The sequence below is a fragment of the Trichomycterus rosablanca genome, chromosome 12, assembly GCF_030014385.1.
Source record: "Trichomycterus rosablanca isolate fTriRos1 chromosome 12, fTriRos1.hap1, whole genome shotgun sequence".
Taxonomy (NCBI): domain Eukaryota; kingdom Metazoa; phylum Chordata; class Actinopteri; order Siluriformes; family Trichomycteridae; genus Trichomycterus; species Trichomycterus rosablanca.
In genome coordinates, this window is record NC_085999.1 from 645,001 (window position 1) to 665,629 (window position 20,629).

Sequence of the window (20,629 nt, forward strand, 5' to 3'; positions counted from 1 at the left end):
GCTGTCGTATCAGAAAGACCTTTCGGTTGTTCTGCTCTGTGGGTCTCTGTCAGGTTCTCGTGTATTTCGGTCATTTATAGATCCCCTAATTAGCTGCTTAATTACAGCTCGCAGGTTCGAATCTCGATTAGACGCTGTCGCTGTGGTTTGTTAGTTTAGCAGTCGATGGTGGGAGTCCCTCAGCGCCGCAAACGTCCTTCAACTGTCCTTCACGCTGCAGTGGATCCGTCCTACACTGCATGTTCACACGTCCAGGCTGGAATATTTCACTCTGTCATTACATGTCGTACAGGTCAAACCTGAACCCCTGAGTCCACCGAGAAAAGGGTTTTTATGTAATGCTGTCCTGTCTTTATTCCACTGAAAGACCAAAAACCCTTTAATCATGATTACTAAGTATTAGAAATTAAATTTAACTTCAATGTAATTAAAACTATTTGGTTTTGCCTTTGTAGCTTGTGTGAAAAGGTCAACATTGTAGTACCCAAATACCCTAACATGGGGTCTCAGTATGTAATAAGTGCTCCTCTACATCTGCAAATCAGATGTGCTTTTGTTACACACTGTAATACAGCGGTACCTTGTTGAATCTGAGCTGAATCTGCATCAGTGTGGAATAAGCGTCAGATCCAGGGTTACAGCTCCACGTGTATCTGTGTTTATCTGGATTCTCCTCCCTGTTTCACTTTTAAACTTGTGTTACAGCTCCAGCTTCTGAGAAATGGTGAGAATCAGAATCAGCTTCTCCCAGAGTCTGAAACGCTTCTGGTTCAGAATAAAGCTTAACGTGGTTTAATGTAGTAAAAGAAGGAGACAGGAGCACTAAACTTCTCTTCATTATTACTGCTCATAAGTTCCTCCACTAATCACATTCCTCACTCGCTGTTTTACTACAGTAAGTCACGCTAAGTTTTGTGCACCCGCCGTCACACTTCATAGGAAATAAAAAAGCACAAAAGCGGTTTTGTCACTTCTCGTGTGAATGCGCCGGTGCTGAAGGGAATACGGTATTCCAACATCAAGCATCTCCAGCATTAAGAAGCGTCAGGAAACAATAAAGAAGTAAAACTAAAGTGCAGCTTTTATTGTATTGTTATTGATGTGTAACTGTTAGTAATTGTATTTCAGTGTGTTTATATTATATTTGTGTTATTTTCAGTGTTTAAGTGTCAAAAACAACCTCATTATTTTACATGAGACTAAAATATCAGCAGCTTTGACGGGACCATGGACGCATTAACAGGTTCCCCAAACATCCTTATGGGGAAAAAAATACCTCGAAACTCAACGTCTTTAAAACTCAACCAGAACCGACTGAGGTCCAGTTACAAGGTATCGCTGTATTAATAATATTATAGTAATATTATCATATTTGGTCTGTCTGAAGCATTTTACTTCGTCCTAATTCCTTAAAATGCTCCTACTGAGGTGCCTCATTCTGAGCGAGGAGCTCTGTGGAACACTGGATACTGGAAACCACTGATGTGATTAATCTATTACACTGATCCATCAAACCGGAAGCAGAAGAGACTCATCTGGGTGCATCATGAACGTGATCTTTATAATGACCAGCACTGCATGTACCTCCCTCTCTCCTCTGAGTTCTGTTTGATTATATTGATCGCTCTCCTTTACGCTAGTCTGGACCCGTTAGCTAATTCCGATGATGAGCGCTCGGTGAAGTTGCCGCTATACCCAACACCGCCCACCGGTTTTGGTGTCCTTGCTGGGGGCGACAGTTCAGTTCACTTATAGGCCCCGGACGCCTGAGCGATCCCTCATCGTACCCAACGTTGATCCTAACTCCACCTCAGGAGCTTCCTGAACTCCCCCGCGTCGGGTAAGATTAATCACACACGGACTAGAGCTTAATAACGGGATTATACATCCATCGTAGCTTGGCGTATCAGAGGAACATGTCGTACACGGTGCATTAACACAGATTTGAACTGTAGATTGTTTAAAATCACAGTAAAGCGGAATTATATCCATAATTTATTAAATCCATTCATATAGAACTAGAACTACTTTGTTATTTGATCAGATTGCCTTATGGAACTGTGGTGGATTGTTAATATTACAGCGGCCGTCCAAAATCTTATTTATGTATTTATTTATTTATATATTTATGTATTTAGCTAAAAGTGTGTAAAAAGAAATGCATTTATTTGTCGAGCTGTTCGAATGATCATAATTCTGCAACACGGCGGTTATGTTGAGCTCAATTACAATGATCGTATTATTTATTTATAAGACGGATCGTTCTGGTTCTAAGATCTGATTGGCTGAGCCGTGTGAATTATCGGTGGATGAAACAAAAACTCTAATCCAGGCGTGTCCACACTTTCGTGGCTTGAGATCTACAATTTAAGTGGACAGGTCATCGAGATCTACTTTTTAAGCTCATATTCAGCTTTACAGGACGAGCGAGTGTAAAATCACACTGATCTTATTCTGATGATTTACTCTGAATGGTGTTTATTTACATTTTCAGCATTTAGCAGACGCTTTTATCCAAAGCGACTTACACAATGAGCAATTGAGGATTAAGGGCCTTGCTCAGGGACCCAACAGTGGCAACTTGGTGGTAAGCGGGGCTTGAACCGGGAACCTTCTGTTTACTAGTCCAGTACCTTAACCACTGAGCTATCACTGCCCATGTGTTTATGTAGTTTGGACTGTAGCTGCTGATCCCAAATCTCACCAGGCTTCCAAGTGATCATCAGTAAGGATGGACCCATATTTATACTTCATTATTTTCATGTGATAAAAGGCTGAATCACACAGGCTGTTGGAGCGCTTCCATCAACGCTGCCTCCGTTCCATCCTTGGCATCAAGTGGCGAGACTACGTCACCAACGAAGAGGTTCTCCAGCGAGCCGACCTGCCCAGTCTGGAGTCCATACTGCTGCAGCAGCAACTTTGTTGGGCTGGACACGTAGCGAGGATGGAGGACACACGGATGCCTAAAGCCGTCTTCCTTGGCGAGCTAAAACAGTGCAAACGTGACCACGGCGCTCCCACAAAACGCTTCAAAGACCAACCAAAAGAAGCAGCTGTCATTGGCTGGGATCCAGCACCAGACATGGCAACAGGAAGCACTTCAGTCACCAGAGGACTTGTAAAAGCTGAAATCATAAAAGGCTGATTTACACAAGTTGTTCGATCCAAAAACTTTGTCAAATATGTGGCTCATGTTTGGATTGTTTACCTCAGCCAGCAGGTTTGTAGGGTTCAAATTTCTCCCTCAGCTTCTTCCCTGTATGAATGAAACAGCGTCTCTGCCTCTGTGTTCCTGCCCCAATCGAAGCGTTTCTGGTGTCTTTGTGCTCGGTTGCGCACTCATCATCACTAACAGTGCAGGTTACAGATGGAAACAAGCACAAATGGTGCAAACTGGCTACTGATGAATGAAAACTTTCTAGATTCGTGGTGCTTTAGATGTACCTTGGTAACAAACCACAGATTACAGAAACAGTGGCACCATTTCATGTCAATCACGTCGACCTGTGATGCCACGGCGTGCCCTGTGCCATGGACTGGTAGATCACGATCGACGTATTGGGCTCCCCAGCGAGCAAAGTTTACCGATCAGCCAGCAGAGGGTGTAAGTGCTGCAGTTACGAGGAATCCCCTCCGGCGGAGAGACGGGGGACAACGGGAAACGGTGCGTGACTCTCCGTGCCCACTCGGTGCAGGTGAAAAGAAGCGGTCGCTACTGCACACGTCTTGGAAGGGGCGTATCTTAGGCACGACTCGCTTTGGTTGGGAGTTGCTTGTTTAGGTGATACCTTATTTAGGAATACCCCCCTCATCCACCCCGCCCTCAGGCACGTGTTTGCGTGGTTGGAATTGTCCCGTATTGCTCATGACCCCAATTCCATTTCGATCTGTGGGAAACCTCAGCTGCTGCACTATTTTGTGTGTGTGTGTGTGTGTGTGTGTGTGTGTGTGTGTGTGGTGCGCTCGGTCTGATTTGCCGTCCCTTTGGGGGACACGTGGACCCCTCATACGCCCGGTGTTTTTTGAGAGATTTGGGGTAAAGCGCCGACGTTCCATCGTTCTGTATTCTAGCTCAGCTGCCGGTGATTCATTTCCACTTTTCCGTCCATCTGGGGCGGATTATTCGGCGAGGATTATAATCCCGCCCGCGCCCGTCGTTCTGCTCGCCAGATTAAACGGGGGGCGAGATGGGCATCAGGCGTCACGTTAGCTTGTGAAATGAGGGCAACTTGGGAGGGGTGGTGATGATGGGTCAGTGTAAACCTCCCTTTCGATTCGGCAGGTATCAGAACGCACCCTTCGCCTAGAGATCCGAATCACTTGGCCGCTTGGGTGTAAGGGTGGCATTCGCTCCTCCCATTCACCCCAGATACCCCCGGGGCAGTGCGACCTGCGCGCCACCCTAACCTCCATTCCACGTCACGAAACGCCAACGCAGATCTAAACCAGAGTTAAAATGATGGGTGAAGAGGCGTCAGGATAAGCCGCCAGGGGGGTTCGGTTCAGTTTGGTTTGGTTTTGATGGTGCGTCAGGGTGGTGCGTTCCGTTTACCTCGAAGGTCGCCTGTCTGAAAGCTTGCCCACGTGACCTCGTAGGCGGCCAATCGGGCGCCGGCTCGCGTCAAAGCCGAGAGCGAAAGAGGAGAAATCTCGATCCCGATAGTTTCAGTCATTCCAAAACATCGAGCGAGCGCCGGCGTCTGTCAGGAGCCGCACCAAGGTAAAACCGAGCGATGCTTGATTTGTTTATTACTCTGACGTGGATTTTAATTCATTTATTTATTTATTTATTTATATATTTTGTTGTATTTTATTTATTTTAATGACTGATGTGGATCCAGAGCATCGGTAAATGGAACGATTCGTCCTGCAGATAAGAAACGACGATCCTCTCACGGCCTGCTGGGTTTTATTATTTTGTTAATTTTTTTATTTGTGTTGATTTGAGTTTGTGTTTCTGATGGTCTGGATTCGTTCAGGATTCTTAATTTTCTTAATGATCGATTTTTAATTAATTTATTAAAATCTGGATGAATTTATGAGCAGGAAAAACATCCTAAAGTTCCTGTGGCTGCTGAATAAATCATTTAGGCATCATGACGACGTCGAGGCTCCGGTGGAATCGCTCGTAGCTGCTAGTTCTGGTGACGCGACGTTTCAGACGTATTTTGTAATAATACATTTAAGTCTTTATTTTAATGAAGGTTCTGAGAATAAAGAAAGACATTGTGGACGAGGATATGCCACTGTTTTACACTAACCATCGTTAGTGCGATTATCATCACGGCTTCATCGTGTGTCACAGTGAATCAGACTGGAGTGAGCACTGTCCGCTGCGCTAGCATTCTGTAACTTGTTAGCGTGATATTTTACATACATTTTTATCATTTCATTATTATTTTAAGGAGCAGCAATTAGAACAAACCAGGAGTATTAAAATGATGTAGAATTATTGTGTCTCTGTACCAACAGACGTGATTCGGCTCCATGAGATGTAAACAACAAATTTTGGTCACATTTTATTTATTTATTTATTTGTTTTTATTTATTTATTTATTTATTTATTTTTAATCATTTATTTATATATTTTTTTATTTATATGTATTTATTTTTATTTATTTATTTATTTATATTTATATATTTATTTATATTTTTATTTAATTTATTTATTTTAATTTATTTATTTATTTATATTCATTTATTTTTATTTATTTATTTATATTTATATATTTATTTTTATTTGATTTTTTTAAATTATATATATATATATTTTTTTTATATTTTATTTAATTTATTTAATAATTTAATTTTATATATTTATTGTTATTAATTTATATTTTTATTTATTTATATTTATTTATTTTTATTTATTTTTATTTATGTTTATTTATTTTTATTTAGCTCTCGTTGGTGCTGTTGGAGTTCTGGTGGTATACGCCTGTACGCCTGTACGGCACCTTCAAGATGGTCGCTTGGCGTTTGCCTTGGCGCTTGCTTTGTCACGTCTGGTTCAGTAGAATTTCATGGGTGTCGCTCTGCCGTAGTCGTTAGCAAGAACGTTTTCTTTCCTTTATTTATTTAGCGAGTTAGTAGAGGAACGAGTGATTTTAGAATTCGCTCACGATGATTAGCGTCGTGATGGCGGTGCCCAGACCTTCCTGTAGCTGTAATGGCGGTGAGCATCATCCTCCGGCTCAGCGGCGTCTCTCTTTAATGCGGTACGGATCGTGTAGGGTTAGGCTGGTACAGGGGGCGCGGGTTGGTGATGATGATGATGATTTGGGGTGAGATTTGGGGCGACGCTGATTAATCAGGGTTGACACTTTCTGAGGCGACTGTAGAGGAACGGAACCCCTGCAGACACGCCTACCGCACCAGAACCCCCCTCATCCGTTCACCAGTTTATACTGGGACTGACGTGGTGTCACCCACCGCTCTCGTTTGGGGCAGTGGGATTTGTGATGGTTACAGTACAACATCCAGATCATCAACATGTAGAAATAAAACCAGGAGTCCAAGTTTCACCAGATGATTCAGTGGTGGTGACCAAAATCACCGCTCTTTTATAGGTCTGATGGGTCTGACAGGTCTCTTCCTCCTCCTCCTCTTCATCCTCCTCCTCTTCATCCTCCCCATCGTTTTCCTCATCCTCCTCGTCCTCCTCTTCATCCTCCCCATCGTTTTCCTCGTCCTCCTCTTCATCCTCTTCATCCTCCTTCTCTTCTTCCTTTTTCTCATCTTCCTCCTCTTCTTCCTCCTCCTCTTTATCCATTTACATTTTCAGCATTTAGCAGACGCTTGTACCCAAAGCGACTTACAGTATACAGTCTAAGCAATTGAGGGTTAAGGGCCTTGCTCAAGGGCCCAACAGTGGTAACCTGACAGTGCTGGGATTCGAACTAGCGACTGTTTGCTTACTAGTCCAGTACCTTAACCGCTAGCTTAACCACTTCCCCTCCTACTTATCCTCCTCCTACTTGTTCTCCTCCTCCTCATTGTTTTCCTCCATCCTCCTCCTCGTCGTTTTCCTCATCTTCTTCATCCTCTTTTTTGTCCTCCTCCTCCTCATTGTTTTCCTTCTCTTCCTCCTCTTCCTTGTCATCCTCCTCTCCATCCTTCTTCTTCTCCTCTTTCTCCTCTACCTCCCTTTCCTCCTTTTACTGGTCGTCCTCCTCCTCTTCCTCCTCTTTCTCATCCTCTTCCTCCTCCTCTTCCTCCTCTTTCTCATCCTCTTCCTCCTCCTCTTCCTCCTCTTTCTCATCCTCCTTGTCCTCATCCTCTTCCTCCTCCACTTCCTTGTCATCCTCCTCTTCCTGCTCCTTATCGTTTTCTTTCTCCTCATCCTCTTCATTCCTCTATCTCCATTTCCTTCTCTTCCTCGTCCTCCTCCTCCTCTTCCTCGTCCTCCTCCTCCTCTTTCTCGTCTTCCTCCTCCTCATCCTTCTCCTATTTCTTGTCCTCCTCCTCATTGTTTTCCTCTTCCTCCTCCTCTTCATCACTACACAGGAAGACAACAGTAAAATTTACCCATCAGAATTATTAATAATAATAACAACAATAAAATAATAATAATAATAATAGGGATAATAATAATAATAATAATAATAAGTACAGTGATAACAATAATAATAATAACAATAATATTAATAATAATAATAATAATATTTATAATAATAATGATGCATCAGTATCAGTTCATGCAGTTGTTGTTCTGATTATTAAAAATCTAAATAATGAAATAAAGAAATAAATGGGAGCAGACTGGAGAGGAGCGTTTTTGGGTGGCTGTGCTTGACCGAGCGTGAAGCGTGATTAATTCCATCGTGAGTGCAGAGGAGTCCAGAGGCGCTTTACTGAAAAACCATGACCCACTTTTAGCCCGGCGCCGTTCACAGCTAACACATCACTCAATAATCCAGCAGAAAACGATCGGACGCACGTCCTGATCACGACGTCCAGAGTTCACGTTTCTAAACCGCGTTTACTTCTGTATCACGCCGTCCAGAGTTCACGTTTATAAACCGCGTTTACTTCTGTATCACGCCGTCCAGAGTTCACGTTTATAAACCGCGTTTACTTCTGTATCACGCCGTCCAGAGTTCACGTTTCTAAACCGCGTTTAATTCTGTATCACGCCGTCCAGAGTTCACGTTTATAAACCGCGTTTACTTCTGTATCACGCCGTCCAGAGTTCACGTTTATAAACCGCGTTTACTTCTGTATCACGCCGTCCAGAGTTCACGTTTCTAAACCGCGTTTAATTCTGTATCACGCCGTCCAGAGTTCACGTTTCTAAACCGCGTTTACTTCTGTATCACGCCGTCCAGAGTTCACGTTTATAAACCGCGTTTACTTCTGTATCACGCCGTCCAGAGTTCACGTTTCTAAACCGCGTTTACTTCTGTATCACGCCGTCCAGAGTTCACGTTTCTAAACCGCGTTTAATTCTGTATCACGCCGTCCAGAGTTCACGTTTATAAACCGCGTTTACTTCTGTATCACGCCGTCCAGAGTTCACGTTTATAAACCGCGTTTACTTCTGTATCACGCCGTCCAGAGTTCACGTTTCTAAACCGCGTTTAATTCTGTATCACGCCGTCCAGAGTTCACGTTTCTAAACCGCGTTTACTTCTGTATCACGCCGTCCAGAGTTCACGTTTATAAACCGCGTTTACTTCTGTATCACGCCGTCCAGAGTTCACGTTTCTAAACCGCGTTTACTTCTGTATCACGCCGTCCAGAGTTCACGTTTCTAAACCGCGTTTAATTCTGTATCACGCCGTCCAGAGTTCACGTTTCTAAACCGCGTTTACTTCTGTATCACGCCGTCCAGAGTTCACGTTTATAAACCGCGTTTACTTCTGTATCACGCCGTCCAGAGTTCACGTTTATAAACCGCGTTTACTTCTGTATCACGCCGTCCAGAGTTCACGTTTCTAAACCGCGTTTAATTCTGTATCACGCCGTCCAGAGTTCACGTTTATAAACCGCGTTTACTTCTGTATCACGCCGTCCAGAGTTCACGTTTCTAAACCGCGTTTAATTCTGTATCACGCCGTCCAGAGTTCACGTTTCTAAACCGCGTTTACTTCTGTATCACGCCGTCGTTCTTATGTGTCGCACGGGTTCGAAGCTCACGGGGCCTCTGATGGAACCCTGCGTTAGATACACCGCTACTGCTAATCAGGGCATAATAACGCTGAGCGTGCTGAAGTACACACTTCTGTGGTTCCTAATATAGCCGTGGGTGTCCCCATTCATCTCCTACAGTTACGAAATGCAAACAGCTCTTCATTAAAACAACCCAATAGAGAGCAGGTGCACTTCTGGCGCAGGGTCAGTTATTTCTGCATGTTCTCCAGGGGAGACCCTGATAGTGTACGAGGAGGGTATATTCTCCTGACACGCCCTTCCATCGACCCCTTCTTATCATGCACGGAGAGTCACGCGCTGATCAACACGTTCCTCCACTTCTGTACAGGCTCCTCGGTCTACTAACCAGGGTCCTTACACAGCCTTGAAGACCCCGCCCACTTTTTAGTCCTGTCTTTTCCCACCCAGCAGACTAGTGGCTGATTTTGTCTGGTGCACCGTCTGCACTAACGATTGAGCCAACTAGGGGGCGTCCAACATTTACCCCTTCCCTCAGTTTTCCTCCCAATTTAGTCATATCCGATTCCCAGATTGTATTTCCTCTCCACTGCTGCAGACCTCCACTCCTGACCGAGGAGGGTCTTGACTAGCACACGCCAGCTCCGACACGTGTGCAGCACTGACCGCTTCTTTTCACCTGCACCAGGTGGGTTTATATGGAGATCCGTATCATGCACGGAGAGTCACACACTGATCTTAATTATCCCTCGTCTCTGTGCAGTGCCATCGATCAGCCAGCAGAGGTCGTAACTGCAGCAGTTATGAGGACAAAAAGGAGGATCCACCAAAGGATCCTGACCTTGGCAAAGAGACCACTGTTCCATGTCATTTTTAATGTACAGACAGGTCACTAGGTGCAGTCGATCGATCACTAACGAGGCTTTGGGTGGCCGTTCTTCAGAATTAAACGACATAGTTTTAAGTGTGTTTATATTATTTAGGAGCAGAAAATGAACTTTGACCCTGGCAGGCATTGACTGGAGCGCTGTAGTGTTGGGTTAATGGTGCAGGTCGGGGGGGGGGGGCAGAATGACATGACCACGGCCTCGTTTCATTTCCATCATAATCTCAGTCTGGATTAGGATTGAAATCTGTAATTTTGTGGACAGGCTGATGGGCAGCTGGTGGCAGATCTAATCTCACCCCGCCTCATTCCCCAAATCTCACCGACCTCTCACCCTTCTCTCTCGAAAGTATCCGGACACCTCACCATGAGCTCGTCGGACACCCCGTTCCAAAACCACGGGCGTTAACACGGTGGCACCACCACCCTCTGTTTTACGGTGACAGTCTAAACTTTTGACTCAATGTATGAAGCCTTCCAAAAAGAGTTCAGATACAGAACTAGTAATCAGTAGGTTGCCGGTTCAAGCACTAATGTACCAATATATCAGACGACCCTTTAGATCATACTCTTTATTAATCGTATCGTTACTGATGTACTCTCTTAAATTACTTTTAATTTAAATGTGTGTGTGTTTGTGTGCATCTGGGTATATGTGTGTTTGTGTGTGTATGTATTTATGTGTGTATGAGTGTGTGTTTGTGTGTGTGTATCTGGGTATGTGTGTGTATGAGTGTGTGTATCTGGGTTAATGTGTGTTTGTGTGTGTATTCGTGTGTATGTGTGTGTATGTATTTATGTGTGTATGAGTGTGTGTTTGTGTGTGGGTGTATGAGTGTGTGTATCTGGGTATATGTGTGTGAATCTGGGTTAATGTGTGTTTGTGTGTGTATTCGTGTGTATGTATGCATATTTGAGTGTGTATATGTGTGTGTTTGTGTGTTAATGTGTGTATGTGTGAGTGTGTATATGTGTATGTGTGTGTATGAGTGTGTGTATCTGGGTATGTGTGTGTATATGTGTGTGTTTGTGTGTGTATGTGTGTGTATGTATTTATGTGTGTATGAGTGTGTGTTTGTGTGTGTGTGTATGAGTGTGTGTATCTGGGTATATGTGTGTGAATCTGGGTTAATGTGTGTTTGTGTGTGTATTCGTGTGTATGTATGCATATTTGAGTGTGTATATGTGTGTGTTTGTGTGTTAATGTGTGTATGTGTGAGTGTGTATATGTGTATGTGTGTGTATGAGTGTGTGTATCTGGGTATGTGTGTGTATATGTGTGTGTTTGTGTGTGTATGTGTGTGTATGTATTTATGTGTGTATGAGTGTGTGTTTGTGTGTGTGTGTATGAGTGTGTGTATCTGGGTATATGTGTGTGAATCTGGGTTAATGTGTGTTTGTGTGTGTATTCGTGTGTATGTATGCATATTTGAGTGTGTATATGTGTGTGTTTGTGTGTTAATGTGTGTATGTGTGAGTGTGTGTGTATGTGTGTGTATGTGTGTGTATGAGTGTGTGTATCTGGGTATGTGTGTGTGTATGTGTGTGTTTGTGTGTGTATGTGTGTTAATGTGTGTACGTGTGAGTGTGTGTGTTTGTGTGTGTATGTATATTTGTGTGTGTGTGTGTGTGTGTGTGTATATTTGTGTGTGTGTGTGTGTGTGTGTTTGTGTGTGTATGTATATTTGTGTGTGTATGTATGTGTGTGTATGTGTGTGTATGTATATTTGTGTGTATGTGTGTGTATATTTGTGTGTGTGTGTGTGTATATTTGTGTGTGTGTGTTTGGGTGTGTATGTATGTGTGTGTTTGTGTGTGTATGTGTGTTAATGTGTGTACGTGTGAGTGTGTGTGTTTGTGTGTGTATGTATATTTGTGTGTGTGTGTGTGTTTGTGTGTGTATGTATATTTGTGTGTGTGTATGTATGTGTGTGTTTGTGTGTGTGTGTGTATGTATATTTGTGTGTGTGTGTATTTGTGTGTGTGTGTGTGTGTGTGTGTATATTTGTGTGTGTATGTGTGTGTGTGTGTGTACAATGTGAATTATAGACTGACAATTGAGGGATTTCCCAATTGTGTATGTATATTTATGTGTATTTATGTGTGTGTATATTTATGTGTGTGTGTGTTTCCCAGGTGACCGGTTGACCGCCGCTCCATCTCTCTCGTCCTGTTTCTGGGGTTTTCCTGTCACATGACCACACACCCGCTCTTCTCCTCCAATCCCAGCATGGAATCCAGTAAGGTGCAGTCCGAGGGCGGCCTGAACGTCACCCTCACCATCCGCCTCCTCATGCACGGCAAGGTACGTCTGGAGTCATGTGACTTGACACAGATTCCCACAGTCACAGTGACTGGAGAGTTCATCAAGCACATCACTGTCACTGTCTTGTCCTGGATATATGCAATTCCCTTGTGCACTTTATTGACCCCCTGACTCCTGTACGACACCCTTGCTGGTCCAAAGGGCCACAGATTAGCGCACAATTTAGCCAGTAAACAAAATAAACCAGTTATATTGGAACCAGACTCGGGTTTACATTGTGCTTGGCCAGCAGATAGGGCCGCTGCTCCGTCCACCAATCAGTTTCTTTATTTTAAGCTTATATATATATATTTATATATGATAACATTGTTTATTTACTATATTTTTGCATTATTCGACCTTTACAGGAAGTTGGAAGCATCATTGGTAAGGTAAGATAAGTTTATATTATATTTTACTGTTTGTATATTTCTTTATATCGAGTTTCATTTTGATTAAACTTCAGTTTAATATTGAATTATAATTTTTTTTGTTGATCAGAAAGGAGAAACAGTGAAGAAGATGCGAGAGGAGGTGAGAGGACCACGATTTTCTCTCTGTATTTCTCTCACTCGTACGGTTTCCTGTGGATGAAGGATTAAAACTGTGGGGATTTGTGCTGCTGTTTCTGACCTGCATTCAAAAACATGAGCAACTGAAATCTGTGTCTGTAAATAAAGAGTTTATAGACTTTAGGTTCAGTGATAGTTTAAGATTTATTAGATGAGTCTAATATTTAAATAAATAAAGCATGTAAATAAAAAAATAAAAAAATAAATTAAGCATGTAAATAAATAAATAAAAAATAAATAAAGCATGTAAATAAATAAATAAAAAATAAATAAAGCATGTAAATAAATAAATAAAAAATAAATAAAGCATGTAAATAAATAAATAAAAAATAAATAATGTAAATAAATAAAATAAAAAATACTATTATAATAATTATAATAAAAAAATTTTTATAATAAGTTAATGCAAAACAAAAGCAAACAAATAAATTTTTTTTTTTTTTTTTTTTTTTTTTTTTTTAATTTTACCCCTTTTTCTCCCTTTTTAGTGCATCCAATTGTTCAATTAGCATCGTGCTTCCTCTCTGTCTATGCCGAACCCTGCCCTGACGGAGGTGATTGAAGCTAACCCGTATCCCCTCCGAAACACGAGCAGCAGCCAGATGCATCTTTGCCACCCACACATTGACGAGTTTGGCGCCACCCAGCGTTGCATGCGGAGAGACACACCCTAAGGGCACCCTCTCTCATCTCTGTGTAAGCGCCTCCAATCAGCCGGCAGAGAACGTAATCGCATTCTGACAGAGAGAGACCCACATCCGGTTCTTTGTCCCACCCCCCATATGAGCAACCGGCCAATCGTTGCTCATATAGCCACTCAGCTTCGAACCGGTAAAGCAAGGCTGGATTCGATACCACGGTCTCAGAAGCCAGCCCTGGTTGCAGCGCGTCTCTTTTTACCGCTGCGCCACCTGAGCGGCAGCATGTAACTAAATTAATTAAATAAAAAATAAATTAATTAAGCATGTAAATAAATAAAATAATAAAGATGAAATAAAAATTATTCATAATAAGTAAATACAAAACAAAAGCAAACAATTAATTAAGCATGTAAATAAATAAAATATTAAATATTAAGTAAAATATTTGTTATAAAAAATAAATTAAGCATGTAAATAAATCAATTAAAAAATAAATAAAATAAAAAATAAATAAATTAAGCATGTAAATAAAATAAAATATGAAATATGAAATAAAAAATATTTATAAAAAAAAATTAATAAAGCATATAAATAAATAAAATTAAAAATAAATATTATTACAATTATATATAAAATAAATAAAGCATATGATTAAGTATATAAATAAAAATAAATAAATTAGCATGTTAATAAATAAAATAAAATATTAAAATAGTAAATAAAAAATATAAAAAGGTAAATAAACCATGTAAATGAATAAAATAAAAATTACTTTTAAAAATAAATAAATTACATAAATAAATAAATAAAGCATGTCGAACCTGCCCGAATCAGTATTTACTCCAGATTTTTACCCCCACGCTGTAGTAACGCTGACCTGAATCGTTCTGATCTGCAGAGTGCTGCTCGTATCAACATCTCGGAGGGGAACTGTCCCGAGAGGATCGTCACCATCACCGGACCAACAGACGCCATCTTCAAGGCCTTCGCCATGATCGCTTACAAATTTGAGGAGGTACGAATACAGTCCCGCTGCTGCTGCTGGGTAAACAGACTGGTTTTATACATCGGTGGGGGCGGGTGGGTAAGATTGGTGAATTGGGAGGTTGGGGGGTGTTGGTGAGGTGTTGGTGAGGGCGTATACAGGCATGTAATCACTGGGATCCTGGAGTCTCTGAGTTCGAATCTCAGCTCCTCTGCCGGTCGGCTGGGCGCCCCCTAGCGGACACGATCAGCAGTGCCTGTACAGAAGTGGGGGGACTTTTTAACCCTTTTTATGCTTTACAGGATATAATCAACTCCATGAGCAACAGTCCAGCCACCAGCAAACCCCCCGTCACCCTGAGACTGGTCGTCCCCGCCAGTCAGTGTGGCTCTCTGATCGGTAAAGGAGGATCCAAGATCAAAGAGCTGAGAGAGGTACGAGGGTCCGGGGGCTTTAGTTTATTTTAGTTTAGTTTATAACGTTTTCTTTTAAAACGTTTTTGCAGGATCTTAGTTTAGAGTTATTCAATGTTTCATCATAATTTTACAAAAGATGTTAGAAGCTTCACTTAAAAATATTAATTAATTCATTTATTTGTATGTTTATCCATTTATTCTGTCATTTGTTGATTCATTTGTTCATTTTTCTGTTTGTTCATTCACTCATTTGTTCATTAATTTATTTTATTATTTATTCATTTTTCATTCTTTCATTTATTTATTTATTAATTTGTTCATTCATTTATTTATCCATACTTTATTTATTTATCTGTCTTTGTTAATTTGTTTGTTCATTCCTTTTCATTCATTCATTCTTCTGTTCATTTATTCATTCGTTTGTTTCCGTTCGTTCACTCGTTTTTTTAATTTGTTCATTAATTTATTCATTTATTTGTTTAGTCATTTGTACATTTGTTTATGTTTCCATTTGTTCATTAATTAGTTTGTTCATTCATCTGTTCATTTGTTTATTCGTTTGTTCATTTTTATGTTTGTTTGTTCATTCATTTATGAATTCATTTGTTTAATTTGTTTGTTTATTTGTTTATTTATGCATTCATTCTGTCATTTGTTAATTTGTTTTTCTTTTTGTTAATTTGTTTGTTCATTTATCCGTTCATTTGTTTATTTATTTATTCATTCTTTATTTTTATTCGTTTATTTATTTGTTTGTTTATTTTTCTGATTGTTTGTTTGTTCATTCACTCATTTGTTTATTAATTTATTCTATCATTTATTCATTAATTTTATATTCATTTGTTTGTTTGTGCATTAGTTTTTTATTAATTTATTCATTCATTTATATACCAGTTCTGTGTCCATCAGTGAGATGTCGAGTGTGTTTGTTTATTAGTTTATTTATGGACGTTAGTGAGATGTTGGGTGTGTTTGTTTATTAGGTTATTTATGGACGTTAGTGAGATGTTGGGTGTGTTTGTTTATTAGTTTATTTATGGACGTTAGTGAGATGTTGAGTGTGTTTGTTTATTAGTTTATTTATGGACGTCAGTGAGATGTTGAGTGTGTTTGTTTATTAGTTTATTTATGGACGTTAGTGAGATGTCGGGTGTGTTTGTTTATTAGTTTATTTATGGACGTTAGTGAGATGTTGGGTGTGTTTGTTTATTAGTTTATTTATGGACGTTAGTGAGATGTTGGGTGTGTTTGTTTATTAGTTTATTTATGGACGTTAGTGAGATGTTGGGTGTGTTTGTTTATTAGTTTATTTATGGACGTTAGTGAGATGTTGGGTGTGTTTGTTTATTAGTTTATTTATGGACGTTAGTGAGATGTTGAGTGTGTTTGTTTATTAGTTTATTTATGGACGTCAGTGAGATGTTGAGTGTGTTTGTTTATTAGTTTATTTATGGACGTTAGTGAGATGTCGGGTGTGTTTGTTTATTAGTTTATTTATGGACGTTAGTGAGATGTTGGGTGTGTTTGTTTATTAGTTTATTTATGGACGTTAGTGAGATGTTGGGTGTGTTTGTTTATTAGGTTATTTATGGACGTCAGTGAGATGTTGAGTGTGTTTGTTTATTAGTTTATTTATGGACGTCAGTGAGATGTTGAGTGTGTTTGTTTATTAGGTTATTTATGGACGTCAGTGAGATGTTGAGTGTGTTTGTTTATTAGGTTATTTATGGACGTCAGTGAGATGTTGGGTGTGTTTGTTTATTAGGTTATTTATGGACGTTAGTGAGATGTTGGGTGTGTTTGTTTATTAGTTTATTTATGGACGTCAGTGAGATGTTGAGTGTGTTTGTTTATTAGGTTATTTATGGACGTCAGTGAGATGTTGAGTGTGTTTGTTTATTAGGTTATTTATGGACGTTAGTGAGATGTTGAGTGTGTTTGTTTATTAGGTTATTTATGGACGTCAGTGAGATGTTGAGTGTGTTTGTTTATTAGGTTATTTATGGACGTCAGTGAGATGTTGAGTGTGTTTGTTTATTAGGTTATTTATGGACGTCAGTGAGATGTTGAGTGTGTTTGTTTATTAGGTTATTTATGGACGTCAGTGAGATGTTGAGTGTGTTTGTTTATTAGTTTATTTATGGACGTTAGTGAGATGTTGGGTGTGTTTGTTTATTAGGTTATTTATGGACGTCAGTGAGATGTTGGGTGTGTTTGTTTATTAGTTTATTTATGGACGTTAGTGAGATGTTGGGTGTGTTTGTTTATTAGGTTATTTATGGACGTCAGTGAGATGTTGGGTGTGTTTGTTTATTAGGTTATTTATGGACGTCAGTGAGATGTTGAGTGTGTTTGTTTATTAGTTTATTTATGGACGTTAGTGAGATGTTGGGTGTGTTTGTTTATTAGGTTATTTATGGACGTCAGTGAGATGTTGAGTGTGTTTGTTTATTAGGTTATTTATGGACGTTAGTGAGATGTTGGGTGTGTTTGTTTATTAGTTTATTTATGGACGTTAGTGAGATGTTGGGTGTGTTTGTTTATTAGGTTATTTATGGACGTCAGTGAGATGTTGAGTGTGTTTGTTTATTAGTTTATTTATGGACGTTAGTGAGATGTCGAGTGTGTTTGTTTATTAGGTTATTTATGGACGTTAGTGAGATGTTGAGTGTGTTTGTTTATTAGGTTATTTATGGACGTCAGTGAGATGTTGAGTGTGTTTGTTTATTAGTTTATTTATGGACGTTAGTGAGATGTCGAGTGTGTTTGTTTATTAGGTTATTTATGGACGTTAGTGAGATGTTGAGTGTGTTTGTTTATTAGTTTATTTATGGACGTCAGTGAGATGTTGAGTGTGTTTGTTTATTAGTTTATTTATGGACGTTAGTGAGATGTTGAGTGTGTTTGTTTATTAGTTTATTTATGGACGTTAGTGAGATGTTGGGTGTGTTTGTTTATTAGGTTATTTATGGACGTCAGTGAGATGTTGAGTGTGTTTGTTTATTAGTTTATTTATGGACGTTAGTGAGATGTCGAGTGTGTTTGTTTATTAGGTTATTTATGGACGTTAGTGAGATGTTGAGTGTGTTTGTTTATTAGTTTATTTATGGACGTTAGTGAGATGTCGAGTGTGTTTGTTTATTAGGTTATTTATGGACGTTAGTGAGATGTTGAGTGTGTTTGTTTATTAGTTTATTTATGGACGTTAGTGAGATGTCGAGTGTGTCTCTCTCTCCAGTCCACAGGAGCTCAGGTCCAGGTCGCCGGGGACATGCTGCCCAACTCCACCGAGCGCGCCGTGACAATCTCAGGCACCCCGGACGCCATCATCCAGTGTGTCAAACAGATATGTGTGGTCATGCTGGAGGTAACGTCAGGTCACGGGGGGTATTGGGGGGTGGGTTCCAAAATGCTACAACCCATCTCATAGTCCACACTCACCACTGTGTTCCAAACTTTAGGAGAGAATCAATCAGGTCAAAAAGAACATTTCTCACTGCAACACTGCAAATTATTTAGTCTTTAACCATCTACTGTACATGATAGTGTGGAAAGATTCAGGGAGTCTGGAGAACCACTACTGAAGGTCCGTGACCTCTGAGCTCTCAGACGGCACTGTGTGAGAAACCGTCATGCTGCTGTGATGAATAAAGCCACATGAGCTTGAAGTGCTTCAGAAAACTGCTGTCGCTTGACACAGGCAACCGCTGCATCAAGAAATGCGACCTGAAACTCTGTTACACACACATCAATTCTATACAGAAACACCTCAGATTCTCTGGGCCAGAGCTCATCTCAGATGGACCGAAAGACACCAAAGTGTGTGATTTGGTCAGGAAGTACAAAACGAATATTTAATTAATCAGTTTAATATTTAATTAAACACACACACACACACACACACACACACATGAGTACACACTGTGTCCTAACGACCCTAACGCTCTCCTCCTCTCACCTCTTCTCCCTCTGCCAGTCCCCACCGAAAGGTGCGACCATCCCCTACCGCCCAAAGCCTGCCTCCACCCCCGTCATTTTTTCAGGTGGCCAGGTAAGAGCCGACCCGCTGGTGGCGTCCGCAGCCAATCTCAGCCTGTTACTGCAGCACCAGCCACTGCCTGTTAGTGCACTCAGGTTTCTCACCTCTCACATGCATGCTACCCACACGCCGGGCTCCGCCCCGCACCGGGCTCCGCCCCTGCGGCCCCCTGTGGCCCCCTGCAGCTCAGGGACAGAGACCCGGGATGGTGGAGGGCAGGGGGCGTCTGAGGGACAGGGCTTGATCACTGACGCATAACGAGGAAGGTTATGGGTTCGACTTGTGAGTTACCAGTTAGATCTTGTTTTATGGCTGGTGTACAAGCTCTGCTCGTTCAGATCTCTCTGTCCTTCCCCAAACTGATATCATATCCTTCTAATAGAGCGAAATACAATTAATAACAATAAATAAATACTATAAACTATTACAGACACTCCTCACTTAATGAGCAAGTTTAGTTCCTACATAGATCCTACGTTAGTCCTGATTTTTCGCTCTCTGTATTACAGAGAGAATAAATCATTTCCATATTGTGGTAAATATGAAACTAAATTGATAATAAATATAAAGAGTTTATTAGAATAAGAATTTATAATATATATATAAGAATTTATTAGAAGGATATTTTTATCAGGCAGGTGTAACATCATTTCACTCATTTCTAACTGGAGCTTCTAACAGTTTATAAATATTCTAACGTACGCTGGAGAAATAATCAGAAGGATTTTTACTTTTATCCACTCACACTCCATTTCATTAGCAGTTATTGCATGGCGAAAGTATGTGGACACCCTGTTCTAAATCTGGAAGGGCTTAACATAAGGTTTTGTGTCGAGTATAAATCAGTTCCCCTTTGAATTAATTAGGTTAGGAGATGATGAAGGACCCCCAATGATGAGAGGTCCCCCCATTCATCCCAAAGATGATCAGTGGGGTTGACTGATGCATCTGCAACCCATCATTAGAAGGGGGGTGCACATACTTTCGGTCATAAAGTGCTTCTTATTGTTTGTGTTTCATCTGTAAACATGGCAGCACGTTATTTAAGGACGCTGGTTTACAACAACCTACAGAACACTTAAACAAGCTTAAACAAACCACAGAGCAGGTATTATTTAGGTGGTGGATGATTCTCAGCACTGCAGTGACACTGACATGGTGCTGGTGTGTTAGTGTGTGTTGTGCTGGTATGAGTGGATCAGACACAGCAGCGCTGCTGGAGTTTTTAAATACCGTGTCCACTCACTGTCCACTCTATTAGACGCTCCTACCTAGTCGGTCCACCTTGTAGATGTAAAGTCAGAGACGATCGCTCATCTATTGCTGCTGTTTGAGTCGCTCATCTTCTAGACCTTCATCAGTGGGCACAGGACGCTGCCCACGGGGCACTGTCGGCTGGATGTTTTTGGTTGGTGGACGATTCTCAGTCCAGCAGTGACAGTGACGTGTTTAAAACTCTGATCCACTCATACCAGCACAACACACACTAACACACCACCACCATGTCAGTGTCACTGCAGTGCTGAGAATCATCCACCACCTAAATAATACCTGCTCTGTGGGGGTCCTGACCATTGAAGAACAGCATGAAAGGGGGTAACAAAGCATGTAGAGAAACAGATGGACTACAGTCAGTAATTGTAGAACTACAAAGTGCTTCTATATGGTAAG

The 20,629-nt window shown here is 40.8% G+C and overlaps 1 protein-coding gene across 4 annotated transcripts in view; it reads left to right on the forward strand.

Moving 5' to 3' along the window:
• pcbp3 (poly(rC) binding protein 3) overlaps positions 1-20,629 on the forward strand; it is a 65,468-nt gene that overhangs the window by 35,919 nt on the left and 8,920 nt on the right. For all 4 annotated transcript variants that reach the window (XM_063005355.1, XM_063005358.1, XM_063005354.1 and 1 more), the window contains exons 5-11: positions 12,137-12,305; positions 12,674-12,697; positions 12,807-12,839; positions 14,417-14,533; positions 14,806-14,937; positions 18,158-18,286; positions 18,896-18,970. In XM_063005355.1, coding sequence (XP_062861425.1) covers positions 12,195-12,305; positions 12,674-12,697; positions 12,807-12,839; positions 14,417-14,533; positions 14,806-14,937; positions 18,158-18,286; positions 18,896-18,970 — 621 coding nt within the window. In that variant the 5' untranslated portion in view covers positions 12,137-12,194. The remainder of the gene's footprint in view (positions 1-12,136; positions 12,306-12,673; positions 12,698-12,806; positions 12,840-14,416; positions 14,534-14,805; positions 14,938-18,157; positions 18,287-18,895; positions 18,971-20,629) is intronic.